Below are 18539 nucleotides of genomic sequence, written 5' to 3'. Positions count from 1 at the left end.
GTCTGTCAACATGTCGCTGAATCTGTTTGACATTCCCAACATTGACTATCGGTATGAAGCCAAACGGTGGATTCCTTTCAAACCGGCTAATACTGGAACTCGTCCTATTCTTTTTTACTGTACCGGCAGGGGATGATTATTATGATTTGAATGAAACCAAGCTAGAAATCAAAGTGCATATGAACACCACAGGGACAGGAGGACTTTCCAATGATGAAACAGGGGCTTCGGATGGTAATGATACCAAATATGTCTATTGCGTCAACAATTTTGGTCATTCTCTCTTTAATCAAATGAATGTGACTTTCAGTGGAGTGTTGATGACAGAACAAAGCAATGCCTATCACCAGAAAGCTTACCTAGAAACCCTACAGAATTTTAATCGTCAAGAAGGAGAAACGACCTTGGCAGCTCAAGGATGGGTGAATGAACTCAATGACCTTAAGAATTAACCCCTACCAATGTAGACACTAATGATAAACCCAACCCCAACGACTGGAGTGGAAAAACAGGGTCGAAAGCACTCACCAGTCGCTTACTCGGCAAAGCGTATCATACCTTTATCATCAAACCCCACATCGCGGTGTTCAAAACCGGCAAATGTTTGGTTCCTAACGTGCAGATTGATTTGGAATTGTATTTGAATGACAGCAACATGTTTCTGTTTGGTACTCCAGACACGACTACGACTGTCAACAAAAAGATTCCAACTCTGGGAGACAATGATTTGTTTGTCACGCTCAATGCCTCTGTGTATTCCAGGCTACAAAAAGAAAGAAGTTTAAGTAAAACCAAAAAAGTCCGCTACCCTGTAGTTCGAAGTGAAATCCGAACGTATTCGTTCGATGGAAACAGCACTCGTTGGTCTCAGGACAATATCTTCTTGAACAAGGTTCCTGTCAAAGTCATTATCGGACTCATGAATTCCACTAATTACAATGGAAGTCTGAAGTATTACCCTTATGCCTATGAAAAGTTTGGCGTCACCAGAGTTCGACAGCGAATTGACGGAGAAGAATACCCGTACAGAGCCTTGGAACTAGCAGGCAATTCCAAAGCAGAAGATTTAGTAGGCTATGATCGCTTCCTCACAGCGTCAGGCGCTTACAAGCACCACAGGGTACCCATGCTGCTCCCAAGCGACTGGGGACAAGGCAACAATTGTACCTTGTTCATGTTTAACAATGCTCCAGGGGATGCCGATGATCCTAGCTATAGAAATCCTAAACTCACGGGGAATGTCAGTTATGAAATTGACTTCAGAGCCAATGTAGGTCACAATGTGACAGTGATAATTTGGAGTGAGTATGAAAATGTCTATGAAATAGACCATTGGGGAGGAATTCTTTATTCCATCAACACCTAGGATGGAGCTCGTACCTCTCAGTGATACAGTCCTCCGTTACTTGGCAGAAGACGATCGCGAATTACGACCCTATTTTCTTGGTGTGTTCCGGCAGACCAATTACCTTCCGTGTCTAAGAAACGAGTGAATGCTTTTATTGTCAACACCGATGCCGCAAGTCAACCCGGTGAACATTGGTTAGCACTTTGGACCGAAGGAAATAAATGTGAAGTCTTTGACAGTTATGGGTTACCACTATCTACCTACAAAAACCCTACCTTACAAGCTTGGTTGAACCAGTGGAAAGACATTATTCGTAGCAATCATCCCTTACAAGCCATGGATAGTTTTACCTGTGGGCATTATGCCCTTTTCTTTTTAAAAGCGAGAGTCAGACATGTGTCTTTTCAAGATTTTTTAGCTCAGTGGCATGCCAATAATTTAGTGTTAAATGATAGGCGAGTCGCAGACCAACTGCAACGTCTCATTAAAACAGAGCTGACAGAGTATGAGCAATCTAATGTAAACCGTTCTTCTTTTTCTCATTAATAAAAATGTGTAACGCATGTTGGTGTGGTTTTATTTCTATCATGATACTACGGGGTGATGTTCAAAACGTGTTGAACGCGTTGTTAGAACAAGAATGGTCTTATTGGAAAGATCACAAACAAGAATGGATCAGACTCTGTCTTGATCCAGCGGAACTGTGGGATGGGTATCATTGGCAATTTGTACGATGTTTAGTGCAAGCTAAGTTGTGGTCACAAATCACATAAAAGGAATAGGTGAAACACATTTAAAAGATCAGATACTAATACTCATTCAGTTGAACTCACCGCGATTGTATCAAACACTATGTGGCGAACACGAAGGCATCGTAGAGTCCTAAAAAAACGAAAAAGTCAAAAAGGGGGTGCACGATTTAGACGAAAACCACGTCTGGTGGATAAAATTGCAGAAGGTGTAACCATGGGGTTGTCTGGTCCTTCTCCTAGTTTTATCAAATTCGGGGCCTTTTTAGGGAAACAAGCTCTGAAAAGTATAAAAGATAACGTACAACATTACAGACGGCGAAAATGATTCGACAACCTGCTAGCGTGATTGTAGCGGGTCCCTCAGGTAGCGGGAAAAAGTGAATTAGTGGAAAAATTACTCCAAGAAAAAACATTGTTTGACCCTCCTCTGAAAAAAGTAGTGTATTGTTATGACCGATGGCAACCCCGATTTGATCGCATGAAAAAACGTTATTTTTTACAAAGGACTTCCTCCTGAAGGGGCTCTCGTGAAATGGTTTAAACCAGAGCATCATGGCATACTCATTTTGGATCATTTAATGGAAGAATCGGGGAGTGATAAGCGTGTGTTGGATTTATTTACGAAAGATTCTCACCATCGAGGCATTACCGCTCTTTATATTACACAAGATCTCTTTCCCCCGGGCAAGTTTGCGAAAACCATTAACCGCAATGCTCATTATGTGATTTGTTTTAAATCACCCAGGGATAAGACAGGCATTCGACATTTACTACTCCAGGTGTACCCTGAAAAATGGCGTCAAGTACTCAAATTGTTTTTAAAGCTGACCGCCCGTCCTTTTGGGTATTTTATGTTGGATTACATCCTGCTTCAGACGACTGTTTTCGCATTTGGAGTCATTTAACCAAAGAAGAGGGAGCCACGCGTGTTCATACCTTTGACGAAGATATAAATAGAGGTTCACTCTCAAACAAACGCAAATCCAAACATGAAACGAAAAGGACAACAAAAAAGAAGAAAAGGTAAACCGAGGGTAGGAAGACAACGAGGAGGGATTGCTCCCATGTTAGCCGCAGCGAATCCAGCTTTAGCAGCTGGAGGAAAAGCGGCAGCGTTAGGAGGTTTAAGTGCATTGACGAATTATGGTGCTAGGAAAGCGATCCAAGTGTTAGAGAAAAAGAAGTATAAAAGGAGGAGACGCCAACCAACACGAAGAAAGAAATAAACATGACGGGGCGAATGACCAGACAAAGTCATTTTTTAAACGATGTGTTAAAAGAAGCCAACCAAAATAAACGGCAACAAAAATTACCGTATCCGAATACAGATCAAATTTATACCGTGAGTGAATTAGTGATGAACACGTTGCATGGGAGTGTCAAACCTGGGAGAAAAACAGTGAGTTGTTTAAAACCGTATCGTCAATCTCTCCGAGTCATTGCTAACCCTCGTCAGAGTATAAAAAAGCGCAAACACTTGATGAGTACACAGATAGGTGCCGGTGCGTGGAAAGAATTACATCGCTGTTATCACTGTGCTAAAAGGCAATATCGCTATTAAGTCATGAATCGATAAGTTTTACAACGACTCCTGTGTCTATTAGACCACCTGCTTCTGCTCACACAATTTATCAAAGAGTTTCGACAAAAACTCAAAGACAGATGCAGACCCAAACAGATATAAAGACAATGCTTAACTCTTATTTTCATTAGCAAGCATGGACGGCATTTCATCCACACCGATTGAAAACTCAGTGCAATTTTTAGGTTTGCGAGATAAATACAAATCCGATCTTTTAGACGATAGTCGTTTAACAAAAGCAGCGGGTTTAGCCGCTCAAAAAGAACTTTTGTTGGAGAGTCCTGCGCCGGATAAATGGAAAGAACCCCGTTTAAAATCAGTCAACCGAGAATTACAACAATGGGTCAAGAAAATTCGTCAACCAGGAGGAACGCGAGGGATAAGTCGCGATGAAGAGGACAGTGATGAGGATGAAGGAAATTTAGCCGTAGGACCATTACAACAATTTATGGGAAACATTTCAAAAATCAGTAAGGCTATAAAAAGGAAAGCCGAACCGATGACCCCTCAATCAGTTTTACAAACACCTGTTGTCAAACAAACTCCTTCTACCAGTAAAAAACCCAAGTTGTCCTTTAAGACAGGGTCGAAAGGAAAGCGTTTCTTACCCAAGACACCTAAAAAGAAAAAATCTCCTTCGTCTGTTTACAAGACCCCTCAAAAGACAGCTGAAAAATCTTCGGAAGAATTAGCCACAGAATTACCGTTTTCAGACCAGGTAGGCGAATCTCCTTGGAAAAGTCCGGGTGAATTAGCCAGAGAGAGTCTCAAAGCTATAAGAAGACGTACACGCAAATCCCAGAGTGAGGAACGAAAAAAAAAAGAAGGCAATAGACAATACAATGTTTCTTTTTGAGTATCTGTTCATACGACATAGCGCCGGGGTTTCCTTTTTTTCCACGATGCCCGCTTCCACGTTGGCGATTTTTAAAAAAGAGCAGCTCCGCGTAAAAGTCACCACTTGCAGCGTCGAAGCTCTCGGCCGAGTTTAATTGCTTGGCCAGTTTATCTAACCACGTTTCTGTTTGCTCACGATTGTTGAGCCAGTCTGCCAGAGGAAGAATAGGTGAACTGATCCACGTGTATGTTCCGGTGCTATGGTGAATCGAGATCTTTAGCGAATAGTCTTCGACAGGATAGATTTTCTCACGACGAACATAATTCTCTAATCCTTGTCTAAGGGCTTCGGCGACCGCTTCGCCTTGAGGATCCCCGTTAGGAGCCCGCATTTGGTTTAATCTAAAACGAACGTGATGTTGCACTGCTACTCCGTTACGAAAACTGCGAGGAGCACCGAGTCGTTCCATGTTAGTGCGAAAGAGCGGGTTACCTCCTTGCTGATCGCTTCGGCGAGCAGCGCTTAACAGTTTGGCTTCGTCGTCCGAATCCATGAGTTCCTCTCCCTGACTAGCCATCCATTCTAACTCATCTGCTAAAACCTCTTCTAAACCATCCTCCATCAAAGCACGAATGTAAGGATCCATTTTACGTTTTGAAAAGATAGAAGATCGTTTTGAAAAGCTCCGCTCAGTAAGACAGTAAAAACTGAATGACGCTTTGAGAGACGCGACTTAGTTAAATTAGCTGTGGAGTACGTGCTTCGGTTTTTATTAAGTCATAATGGACAAAGAACGTTCTAATGACCATTTCAAGGTTGTTCAAGGTTGCCCAAGGCTGCCTAATTAAATATTTGGGTTGATTCAGCTACAATTAGTGTCATCTTTGTTTTTTTCTAATTAATTTTTTGGCTGATTCAGCTACAATTGATGTTATCTTTGTTCTTTTTCCCTGAGCGTTCATTTGACATTCTCAGTTCATTTTTCTAAGAAACCCTCCCCTACCTGAGCGTTCATTTGACATTCTCAGTTCATTCTTTTTCCCAAAGACACAAGTAAATTACACACAAACTTAACTTTATTTTCATTTTACCTCCCTTCGGTAAAATGTTACAATAAATTTCTTAGTAAGTGCAGTGAGAGGAACGTATTTAACCGCTAGTTGGCTAAGTCCTTTTCAAAGCACTTTTTTCTTAATTACAATCTGGAACTTGTCAGAACCCGAATGGATCTGATCCAAAACGTCATCATGATAATCGTGAAAAAACCAAGGAAATTCTAATTTTAAGTGAGCGTACGTTCGCTCAAAGCGTTCGATCATTGATTCAAAATGCGGAAAGAAAGGATCGTCAATAAGATCTATATCATCAATGGTTACATTTAAAACAGTGATATGAAAATCAGTTTTTTGTTGGTCTATTTCAAGCCACTCCGTAAACGGATTGCGTGGTAAAAAACGAATATCTTGTAAAGCTTCTCTACAAAACAAACCAAAAGATTGCATTATTCTTTGCTCAAGCGCTCTGCGCCTTTGTAAAACATTTGTACGTCTATATAACTTAAAGATTTTACGACGTTCCCTTTCAAAATTAACAGCTTCATATCTATCATGCCGCATTTGTCCTTCCACCGTCAATCCTTCCACACAAATTCTCAAACACTGTGAACAAGTTTCTTGGGAAAAAGAAAGCCATTGCACTGAACTACAACAATGTCGCTTCTTAATTTCTCGCAAACATTTTCTAAAAGAAAAGGAAATTCAACGTACATAAATTCTAAGCGTCTACGAATAGGTGTATAGTAAAAAAGACGAATTGAACGCGCCTCCTCATTTTTGTCAAAAAATTTCTTTTGCCTTTTCAAACGCAATCCGTCTAACGTTAATCCCGTTGTCCTAATTCTTCTACAATGCGAACACACTGGTGCCCAAAAATTAACCGGAATCCATTCTATTTTATGACAGTACATGGTCCATCTTCTAACTTTCAGCTGGCTTAAACAATTTCTAAAATAAACATAAACAAGCACGTTTAAAAACACGTTTTTATAGTTCAATCATACAGCATTTGGTCTTCACACTTAACCATGTGCAGTCTCTAATCCAAAACAGCGATTCCACAATCGGTCTAAAAACGCAACATCGCTAGGGCAAATTTTTGAGTTTGAAAACCATGCTTCGATAAACAACAATTCTTCGTATACACACCTGAAGTTTATTCGATGTTCTTCCCTCTACCGATTTCTGTCCTCAGCATATTGTCGCTCCTGCAATTCTTTTGCAATCGGGTGCCACGGCACAAGGAAAGTTTCAGCCATTAATCCCGGATTGGGAGCAGCTTCGAACGCCAACTGATATAGAGTCTTCATCTTCAAAAACAGCAAAGCAGATCAATATCTTTACACGGTGGTGAGCAGACCAAAGTGACTTTCGCAAATCCACCCTTCATTTATGCTGTTCATGCGAGATTCACGCTCACTGGCGCGGCGAAAACAAATGTTTAGCGGCAAAAACCAATTAACTTTTCGCCGTTCTTTCAAGTTTAAACCTTAGCGCCTAAAAAGTTCGCTTCGCTTTTAAGTTTAAAGGTTAGCGGCAAAAAACAAATACACTTTTCACTCTTTTTCAAGTTGGACTCTTTTGTTTTGAAATCTGTTTTAAGATGGAAAAAAAATCTTATTTTCAACGATGGCTTCGCCCTTTGAAACAGAGGGCCTACCCGTTCACCTGGGGATTCTATTCTCAATTTCTAAGTAGAAAAAACAAATTCTACTAATCGTCTTTTGACGAACACACAAACGGTTCTTTTAAGAACCACCACATGATTAAAAGTTCGTATCCAATACACAGATAGCAAAGTTTTGAAAGACTTGTTTATTTTTTCTTTTTCTTTCGTCGGGAACGTGCGTAGCGCAAAGCGCTACACATTAGTACTGACGCCAGGTAAATTTTCAATGCGTTTAAGCTCACGGGTTCGATTCTCTCTTTCTCTTTCAGGTCTTTCTTTTTTCTTTCTAAGACATAGGAGCAAAATTATTTTAGCTGACTCAGCGAGTTTACATGCAAATTTTTGAAGCGCGCGTGAATTAGCATACGAAACCACTGAGTGGAACGCGTCAATAAATCTCTCGTTCACATTTTTATAATTCACACACTTTGAAGATGTCTACGGATAAGGAACTCGGGGAAGCTTGGTTTGGCTGTCAAGCTGAAGTAAAACATCTTAAGGCTGTTTTAAAACTCAAAGAAACTCACATTCTCACACTCAAAGAGTATATTCGAACCCTTAAAAGAAAAGAGATAAAGAGACGACAAAAAGAGAAGAAGAGAGACGCTGAAAAGAAAGAAGTGAAAAAAGCAGAGAAGACTTTGATCTATGATAATATGGTTGGCGACATTAATTTCTGATGCGCTAAATGCCAACGATATCTTAAAACACTGTAATAAAATACTTCTTCATTATAACCATGGTATTTAGGTCTTTATTTTTCTTTGAAAGGTTCGTAGCGGCATGGTAGCGAAATGGGGATCGCGTCGGGCTCATAACCCGAAGGTACGAGGATCAAAACCTCGCTATGCCTTCTTTTTCTTTTATAGAGACTCTATGGCCGAATGGATAAGGCGCCTGACTACGGATCAGGAGATTCCAGGTTCAAGTCCTGGTAGAGTCGATAAAAATTTTTTCATTTGGAAAGATATTTTACAAAAACATTTCAGAACGTTTTTACTCAAGATTCGCTGCTGCGCATGCGTAGTCCACTATGCATGCGTACTGCGCAGGGGACAGAATTTCTGTCCCACAAGTGTGAGTGGTGACCTTCATCCACATATATAAATTAAGTTATTCTCTACTTAGAATAACAACGACTACTCGAGCGCTCTCCGAGCGAGTCCGCCATCTTGAATTTTTGATTGAATACATTAACTTTGATTGACAACTAAGAACAATAGCGGCAAAGGCGGCATTCTTTGAAGGCCCAGTGGGCGCGTAATACTACTTATTATTATAGGGTTTGCCTTTCTATTAAGCTAATTGTTGTACAATGTTGTGTAGTTTTCAGTAATTGTAACTAAAGTGAATAATAATTATATAACTTACTGTGGTCACAAAGTTCTCTGCAGAACACAGTATATTAAGAACAACAAGGATCGCCATTCCTGCTGTGCTTCGACAATCCATAAAAAACATTTCTTCAAGAAAAAAAGGTAATGAAAATAATAATTATTGTTAATAATATTTATATCTAATATCATGTATATATATTTATATCTAATGTCATGTCTATCAACTTCAAACTTGATAAGTCAACGTGCTCCTGCTTATTCAGTAAAAACTGATTTAACCATGACGTTTTTTGAGCAATTGCAGAATGAATCAAGATTCACTTGTTACTAATACTAGTGGTAGAAATGCTAAAAAACGAGATCAATAATTTTTTTTTATCTTTTTAAAATTGCAACTGATAATGATAATACCATTACATACCGTCACACATCAACGAAGTAAGATCAAGCAACAAGTCCATCAAGAGATCTGTCAAGGGCTTCACAGCTTTAGAACCAGCTACATTATTGCAGGCTTTTTGATCAGCAATAGTCTGGTTTTTGAAAGATGAAAAACTTAGCTGGTCAAACACTTGAGGCAGACTATCTTCAGCCCTTAGTTTCTGCAGATAAGAGATTGTTGTCTTGATTGTAGCCAAACAGTCCAACATACAAGTTGTCTGGAGAGTGGGAATTAACTCAGCCCTGAAATAAAGATATTGAGAATGTCAACGATACTTAGTCAGTTTCAGCCGTTGAATGTCCACTGTTGGACGAAGGCCTTCCCCACTGGACCACGTTTTGGTCAAGAAGAAGTAATTGTATATGACATAATCATCTTCCAGTTACTTTACAGCACATCGTTGACCCAAAATAGATTTCCTCTTGACCTAGGTACACAAACCCTTTAAGTGGACATCGGCTACTAATGAAGCTGGGACTTCGAAGCTTTGCAATTGCAAGATAAAGGTCAGTGGTACAAGAGAATGCAGGAATCTTAATAACTTCCAAGGACCTGTGAGCAGACTGATCCTTAATGTACATGTAACAAGTCATTCATGGTACCTAATCTGCCAGGAAAAACTAACACAAGGATGACAAGATGAGCTTACTAACCTTGCAGCTTTCCACTGCTTGTTCAAACACATGCCAAGAAATGCAACCACTAAAATAAAGATTGAAAAATGAAATAATTGCAGGATAAGTCTAGAACAACTGATTGAACATTAATAGATTGCAGAACTTTCTTTTTAGGTGAAAAGCCTCTGGCTGATTGGTTATTAACAATGTGCTAGAATTGACAAACAAGCAGAAAGTGGAAGATTAAATTGACACTGGAAGAATGAGTTGGTTCACAAGAGACCTTAATTTTTAAATGTCAATAGCACCAGAGGTAATGAAGAAAGAAAGCTCAAGCATTGTTGTAATAGTTCTTTCTTTGGCCACAGCAATCTTTTCTTCAGTTTCTGACTGAAGTTATCGTTTTTGTTTAACAGGGCAACCAGTAGCTGCAAATCGTCACAACATTTCAGCCACTACAGCTGTAGTTAATGATCATCATCAAGTTGCGTCAATAGCCTGCACATGATTATTATTTGTAGTCTGACTTTTCTATTCCTTGGTGCATTTTGATCGTCGTTACAAATGAATGGTGGGACTCATTCCTCATTATTCATGCTCAAAATTGGTCCCTCAGTAGTCCTATGTAGTCTGTGAGGAAAAGAAAAATTTATCTACTGTTGTTAATGACTGTTTTTTCTTGTTTGGCTTGGCTTCTTGCTAATAAAAACTCTTTTTCCCAAGTTCGAGGCAGCCTTTAGGCAATTTTACTGAAAAACCATTGTTTGTTGTAGACTTAAAATGATCCAGTCTTCCAAAAGACAAGTTAAAAGGGGAGCAAACATTATCTTGAAGGTAGTGAAGGTAGTTAAAAACCAGTTGACTGCTTTTGCATGTTTTCTACTGATGGAAGTTTCAGACTATTGTTCCCAATGATTCTTAAACTTCGTTGTTCAGTATTCTTTAATTGTACAACGTATATTGGTACTCTAGTTAAAAGAGGCCTCGCCAGGGGGGAGGGGGGTCCCACATCACTAGTCTCAGTTTTAAAACGTCTCGTGTCAATGTTTCACGTTGCTGTTGGAAAATGAACGAAAATTCTTTGTCTTAGTCGGAATTTAAGAAAGGGGGATAGCGGTGCGTTATAAAGAAACCATTACAGTTCTGCCCTAACTTTTCGCGTATCGAACACCTATACATCGCCATTTACAATAAAAAACACAATTTACAGGAGTGTCCACTGAAGCTCACTGATAAGAGATGTTCTTTGAAGCACAAGGAAAATCTACAAAAATTACTTCTTCTTGGCATTCAGACCGGTGATAAATTAGCCAAACCACCGCTCTTTGTAGCTTATTCTCGGGTTTGCCACCACTGTTGCAATTTGGCTGAGGGAGGTTGTCTCTTGGCACGATTTCATTTGTTGCTACTTTTCGGGACATGGCAGTTGTCAGAATTAACCCTGGCAGGGCCTCTTAAAAGAGGCCATCTAAATAAGACTTATTTGCCCTAACGACGTACACCAACAGGGACAATGGAATTGAGATGAAAACTAACCACATCAGACACAGAGGAAACAATTTAAGGCATGATTAAATAATGAGGATCAGAGTCCACCAACCAATAGCAAGGATTGAAATATACCAATCACCAACAGCCATGGAATGCTAGTTAAAATTAAGCAGAGCCAATCAACAACAATACCTGATGATGACCACCTGAAGTCAAGTGGTCAAAATGGTGTGATCAATAGCAAAAAGAAAATCATGAGACAGATATAAAACTTAAAGATGGTAGCTATCACTGTCCAACCATGATGAAAAACTGTACACATTATAAAGTTGCTTTTCATTACCAAAGTGTCCATTGCAACGAAGAACATCAGTCCCTAAGCAATTATTAAAAAGAAGCAAGCAACCAATTAGGTATGTTAAAAAGTCATTCAAAGGTTAAGCACTAAAACAATGACAATAACAAAATAGTGTGTGCAGAGCTTGATCACTGTATTTTCACTGTATCACTTGCAGTTGCTTGATCACTGTATTTTCCATAACAAGAGGAACGTTATAACATGGACTAGGTATAAAATGCAGACTCCGGAATGAGTATAAAACACGCACTAGGTATGAAATGCGGACTACGGACTGTGTATATAACAACATCTTTAGAAAGGTAACACTGAGTGAAACGGGAAGCGGACTGACATAAAACAGTCCGCTCCTTGCCTCAGACACAGTCCTTTAGCTGGTCATGCAGTCTATTCTCCTCAACATCAGCGTCAGGTAAAGAAGGAGAGCATACTGCACAGGCAAGGAAGATTTTGCCGCTTCTAATCATAAAAAGGAGGTGTTCGAAGAGAACTCAATTTATAGTTTTCAACCAATAAGAAGCACTGGATATAAAAATAGTATTGGTGTTAGTGAGAGTAAATTTCTTAAAAATGCAGCTATTCCATTTCAAATAAAGCCTTGGGGATATGATGAAATGAAGAAATCACACAAGAAGGTGAGTGTAGGGGCATTCCACGTTTAAAAAAAGCTGCATGTAGCGTCCACTCATAGCTACTTGAACCTGTACTTTAATTAGTTGTTCACTTGCTAGTTCGTTTCTAATCTGCACATAACTTGTATTCATTCCATTCACAAATTGCACGTGAAAGAGAAAGATTCGCTGAAATAACAACAACGCGACTATTACAAAGATGATACTGACCGAATAACCGAAAATACTGCATACTTACAAGTTATTGTGCCTTCTTAATGGAAAGGAAAACTTGTCCTAACGAAACGACAGTATAACTCCATAACAAAACATGTGCTTTTTCGTGGGAAAGAGCGCCCGCGATATTTGTGTGCGGTCACCGAAGACCACACCATATAACGTTTATTTTCTGTCTCTTACACGCTCCCCCCCGAAAGACGACTGGGGAGTCTTTCTACTTTAGCACAAACTAGTACTGAGCGTACAAAAAACTAGTCGAAACTATCCGATCAGTACAAAGTTCCTCAAAAAGTTCCTTCAGTTATCTTAACCTTTCGGAACAGTTCAGACACTTCTCGGTGCCCTTCCTACACACATGAACTGGTAGCTTCAAAGAGGTTTTGGCCGCTGTTCCAAGCCACCTAGTAACTGCTCTTCCAATAGACAGAGCTTCCGGACATCTCTGCGGTACACTCCGTCCGCTGTTCTGACGACAACTTGGCGTACCATGCCTTCGCTATCAGGAAAGGTTTGCTCGACCAAGCCCTTTGGCCACTGACCCCGGGGCAAATTCTTGTCTGCAAGCAACACTAAATCTCCTACTATAAAGTTTGGCTTAGGTTGTAACCACTTCTGGCGTTCTTGGAGCGTTGGCAGATATTCCCTTGTCCACCTCTGCCAAAATTCATTTGCGAGAAGATAAACGTGCTTCCATCTGGCTTTGAATCGATCTGACTCCTCGAATAAATCTGGGGATGAAGACGGGTTTCGGCGCAACAGAAGGATATGGTTCGGCGTCAGTGCTTCCAAATCCTTTGGATCATCAGAGACCGGCGTGATTGGCCTGTCATTCAAAATCTTCTCTACTTCAATGAGGAATGTTCTCAGGGTTTCTTCGTCTACGAGGCGTTCTCCCACCATAGAATGAAGGATCCTTCTGATAGACCGTATAAGTCTTTCCCATACGCCGCCTTGGTGACTGGCCGCGGGTGGGTTAAATTTCCACTCAATTCCTCTCCTGGTCAACTTCAACTGAATCTTCTCCTGATCCCACACCTTTAAAGCGTTGACGACGTCCAATTCAGCTCCTCTAAAATTAGTACCGTTGTCACTATAGATAATACCTGGGGGGCCTCTTCTACCAACGAAGCGCAAAACGGCATTGATAAAACTGTCGGTGGAGAGGTTGTTAACTAACTCTATGTGAACTGCTCGATATCTTAAGCAAGTGAAGATGCAGCCGTAACGTTTGTTCAGAGAAGGGTCTCTCCTTGATCTTGTGTTAGGTCCTATCTTCACGTAGAGGGGCCCGAAGTAATCCAACCCAACTGCAGCAAATGGGTATACGAGCCTGTGACTGTCCGAAGACACTCTAACAACTGGAAGTGGTGCTGTCACCTGTTCTCCTAACTTGGCGTTCTGACGTTTGCACACATGGCACTTGCCAAGAACTTGCTTTATCGTGGAAACTACATTCACGATCCAATAGCGCTGCCTAATTTCGGCCAGAACTTGATAGGTTCCTACGTGTCCATTCAAGTGATGATAGTGGCGAATTATCAACTCAGACACGGGGTGCTTTGCTAGCAGTATCATCGGGTGCTTGGCATCATATGGCAAACTCGAGTGATTCAATCTTCCGCCGACACGTGTGATTCCTTCATCTTCGAATGGCTTAAGTCTGGCTAGTCTGCCTTTGATGACTGTTTCACTTTTCTCATCAGCAAACGACTGTTCCTGGACGAACTTCACAATTTTCTTCTCCGCTTTGTCCACGTCATGGATCGATAAGGTTTTAGGACTATACTTCACACTTCTATCTTTGTCGTTCTGGCACTGGGACTGCATCGGTCTGTTGAAGGCTCTACATAACCACCCAACTATTCTTCTCAATAGATCCCACGACGAATATCGTTGGAACAAAATGCTCCAGAAATCCGCATGAACTGTGGATGCTCCAACAGTGACTTTCTCCTTTTTCACTCCTTCGTCTGTATCTAGGAGGTCTCCCAATTCCTCTGGAGGCTGCGGGGGCCAATCTTCAACTTCTCTCCACAAGAATTCTGGACCACGGCGCCACCTTTCCAGTTTTCCAGTCTCCGAGGCCTTGATCCCTCGGGAAGCATAATCCGCAGGACTGAGCTCTGATCGTACATGCCGCCACTGCCCTGGATCTGATTCTTGACGTATGACAGCTACCCGGTTTGCGACGAAGGTTACAAATCTTCGTACTTCATTGGCAATGTACTTGAGAACTATCATAGAGTCAGTCCAGTAAGTCACACTGTTAATCTTCAGTCTTCCTTCTAACTCTCTTGTTATGACCTTGTTGACTTTCGTTGCTAGAGTAGCCGCTGTCAACTCCAGCTTTGGTACTGTTACAGCACTTTTCAAGGGTTTCACGCGAGACTTCCCCATTACGAAACAGCAATGAATTTGCCCCTGACTGTTAACAAGACGTAAATAAGAGACTGTCCCATAACCATGCTCTTGGGATGCGTCGGCGAAATGATGAAGCTCTACATGTTTCACTTCACCGAAGTCCTTTGGCTTAAAACATCGAGGAATACTGAATCCTTGCAAGCTCATAAGCCCTTCTCTCCAACTCTTCCAACGTTCACACAATTCTCTTGGGAGCTTCTCATTCCAATCCAACTTTAGTTTGCACAATTCCTGATTCATTTCTCTCCCAGGTAAGAGTAGGGGGCTGGCGAATCCGAGCGGGTCATACACCGTTGCAATAGATGATAAGACACCTTTCCGATTCTCTGGACGCCCCTTGTCATTCACAACAAAGCCAATGGTGTCATGTTCAACATTCCAGTGGATTCCTAGTGCTCTATCTATAGGCAAACTTTCTGATTTCAAATCTAAACTCTTAATGGTGGGTGCTCTTTCCTCCACCGGGAACGCTGACAACACGCTGCGAGAATTGGAAATCCATTTTGTCAATTCAAAGCCTCCTCTCGCAAGTAACTCCTGTAGCTGCTTACTGACTTGTACTGCGCGTTCTGAATCAGCAAAGGATTTAAGCAAGTCATCTACGTTGAAATCCTTAAGCACGGCGTCAACTGCCTCTTGGGAGAAGTCTTTCTCATTATCCTTAGCCGTCTTTCTCAGGGCGTATCCTGCTACGCTCGGCAAGGACTTTGCTCCAAAAATGTGCACGAGCATTTGGTAAGTCTTCGGCCCCTTTGACAGGTCACCATTTGGCCACCATAAATAACACTACGCTCCACGATCTTCTGGTGCTACGAAGACCTGGTGAAACATTCTCTTAATATGTGCCGTAACTGCAACGTCATCTACTCGGAATCTCAGGATCGCTCCTATCAGGGTGCTGGTGTTTTCAGGGCCTCTCAAAAGTTGCTTATTCAAAGACGTTCCACCACTCCTTGAGGCACAATCAAACACTACCCGCGGTTCTTCGGGTTTTCTAGGATGCCACACCGCGTGATGAGGAAGGTACCATAGCGGCTTAAGCACTGGGACTTCGTCATCAGGTACCCGTCGTGATGCTCCCTCGGTCAGGTACTTGTCCATTACGCCACTGTACTTTCGGTGGTAAACTGGATCCTTCCGCATCTTTCTCTCTAGCCAACTTAACCTGCTTGTGGCCGTCGACAGACTTTCAGGAAGGTCAGGCTTCTCTTGGCGAAAAGGAAGCTTAAGCTGATAGTGTCCGTTCACTAAGGTCGCTGACTGATCCATAAGTTCCTGTGTTTTACGGTCCTCAACAGACATGCCTTCCTCAGCATTGGCATCAGCTTCAACAAATTCCTCATCATACATGCGCTCTAGCTGAACGCTTAAGCTATCTTGGCCGGTGCGAGTAAAGTTTATGTGAACACGGTCCTTAACGGTTTCTCCAATCGGGCCGTGGACTGTCCACCCAAGGGGCGTCCTCACTGCAACAGGTTCGCCTTGGTCTCCTTCTTTCCGATCTAACTGCTTGTCAATCAGGTCTGGGCGATCGTTTCCTATCAAAATTGTCACTTTCTTATCTCCTGTCTCGGGTAAGCTAACGTCACAAAGATGAGGCCAACGCTTAATATCCTCGTTTGTGGCCATTTGTCGTGCTGAAACGGGAAGATTGCTTGTAGTCAAGACGTTTTCGAGTCGGAACTTTGCATCTCCTTCTAACGATTCAATTTCTAACTGGACTTCATGACCATGTCTTAGCTCCCCGTCCGCACAGTTGGTGGTGGTCATAGTATAGCTGATTGGCTTCATATCCGTTACACCTATTTCACGCGCCAAACTATCTAGACAGAGCGAGGCGTCTGAACCGCTGTCTAGGAAAGTGTGCGTTATGATCTCTCTGGCGCCTCCCGGACATCTAATCTTGACTGGAACTACCTTAAAGCATACTCTGGGTCTGCCCGCTTCGAGCGCAGCAACCGTCACCAGATCCTGTTCCCTTGCACTTGCCATCGAAGGGCTGCTATCCTTCGTGTTGGGCGCTTGCACATTGCTACTGTTCGCTGAACCTTCCACCGCATTACTGCTGGGATTTCTAGGGTTCTTTTCATCAACGCTCTCCGACGGGAAATGTAGCAGGTAGTGGTGATCCTTGCCGCAACCTGATATTCGGCAGGTGAATCCCCTATCACATTGTTTCGCAGTATATCCTTGGTCAAGACAAAGCTTACAAAGCCCACGTTGACGAACAGTCTTTAGACGGTCATTCAATGAGGCACTTCTGAACTTTCGGCACCTCCAAACATTGTGAGGTCCGGAACACTGAGCACACTTCCAAGGGGGCCTTGGTGATTTTTTCTGGCTTAGGCAGTTCTGGTCAGTTTGAGTCGCAAGGGTAGTAAACTTGGGAGGCGGATCCTTTATCTTGTTTGGTTCCTTTTTTTCTCGGTTACCATGAGAAGAGGACCCTAATTCTTGCCCGTATCTATTGTTTGTACGATCTGCAACTCTTCGAACAAATTCAACAAAGTCCGCAAAGTCCGCTCGACCTTTTCGCTTGATGAGATCTCCTGCTTTATCCACCCACTTCCTTTTCAGGCCCTCATCAGGGAGCTTTCGCATCAACGAGATTATGACATCTTCGTTGTCTAACCGACTCACGTAGTTGTGACCCATACTGGTCAGGACCCTCCTAGCATCTTCCAGTCGCCTTACAAACTCCATGAGAGTCGTCGCATCTGCTTTCCGCACTTGAATTTCTCTCAGTTTCTTCATGTGGGCTTCTACTATCATGTGAGGCTGGCCAAAGTTCTCGCTAAGAGTTCTCCAGGCTTCTGTGTACCTTTCACCCACTGTCAAATTAACACAACTCCTAATTGCTTCTTTAGCTTTGCCTGAGCACTGAGCTAAAAGGCGTGTCAGTCTTTGAGACTCATCAGACACCTGGTTCTCAATATTGTCTCTAAAGTTCGTAACGAACTCCACATACTCCAAAGGGTCTCCACTGAATTTCATCAACTCTACTTTCGGTAAGGATGGCCCTTGCTTGATTGCTTCGGCAACTGCCACCCAAGGATCAGGTTGCATGCGTGACTGCAGACTAGCTTGCTGCTCAAAAGGAGGGGCTGAATAAATGTACGTTGATGTGGATTGCTGAGGAGTGTTGGCAGGATAGAACTCGGTCGCTGATGCATCTAAACCTACAGTTCGTGGACTACAAGACCATGTAGGCATTCCTGGTGATTGGTGCATCGACATTGGTGATGCCGCAACAGCTGTGGATGTTGCCCTTGGCAAATTAAAACGAGGTACATAACTGATAGGCGTGCTGAACTTAGTACAATTAATTGGAGCCTGGGTAGTTAAACTACTAGAACTCGTCTTGTGAATTGCAACTCTTCCTACGTTTGGACCAGAAGTCGTGACCGCTGACTCTGATGCTACGTAACTCGCAGTCACCAATGATGAAAGAGAAGTTTGGGCAATATCTTGTGCTGAAGATGTTTGCATTTTTCCATTGTCAACAACTGGCTGGGATTCTGAAGAGAGTGTGGCACCACCCGTAACAGGCTGTGACAAATGCCCCTTCGCAGGAGGATAATTGGCACTATGCTCTTTTAAATAATCATTCATCCCATCCTTCGCTTCATTCTCTTCGCCGCGCTCCAGCAATAAGTCAATTTCCGCCTGCTCCATCTTAGTTTTAGCACTCAACAGCTCTAATTTCCTGTTTAACTCTGCTTTACTTCTTTCTACTTCTTCTAATTTGCGTTCTAGTTCCTGCTTTTCCTTTAGGGTC

General features: G+C 42.1%; 1 protein-coding gene and 2 non-coding genes across 3 annotated transcripts in view; 2 read left to right on the top strand and 1 right to left on the bottom strand.

The window, feature by feature from the left end:
- LOC140942823 (tRNA (32-2'-O)-methyltransferase regulator THADA-like) overlaps positions 1–18539 on the bottom strand; it is an 86337-nt gene that overhangs the window by 58983 nt on the left and 8815 nt on the right. The window contains exons 6-9 of the mRNA XM_073391829.1: positions 11475–11507; positions 9677–9725; positions 9003–9265; positions 8616–8707 (exon numbers count right to left, since the gene is read on the bottom strand). Coding sequence (XP_073247930.1) covers positions 8616–8707; positions 9003–9265; positions 9677–9725; positions 11475–11507 — 437 coding nt within the window. The remainder of the gene's footprint in view (positions 1–8615; positions 8708–9002; positions 9266–9676; positions 9726–11474; positions 11508–18539) is intronic.
- On the top strand, positions 8025–8097 carry Trnam-cau (transfer RNA methionine (anticodon CAU)). The gene has a single exon. It is a non-coding gene; the product is annotated as a tRNA-Met (tRNA).
- Positions 8115–8187, top strand: Trnar-acg (transfer RNA arginine (anticodon ACG)). Its single transcript has one exon. It is a non-coding gene; the product is annotated as a tRNA-Arg (tRNA).

This window comes from Porites lutea, chromosome 7 (genome assembly GCF_958299795.1).
Source record: "Porites lutea chromosome 7, jaPorLute2.1, whole genome shotgun sequence".
Lineage (NCBI taxonomy): Eukaryota > Metazoa > Cnidaria > Anthozoa > Scleractinia > Poritidae > Porites > Porites lutea.
Note: the sequence above shows the minus strand (reverse complement) of the source record. Positions and strands in the feature narration are given on the sequence as shown.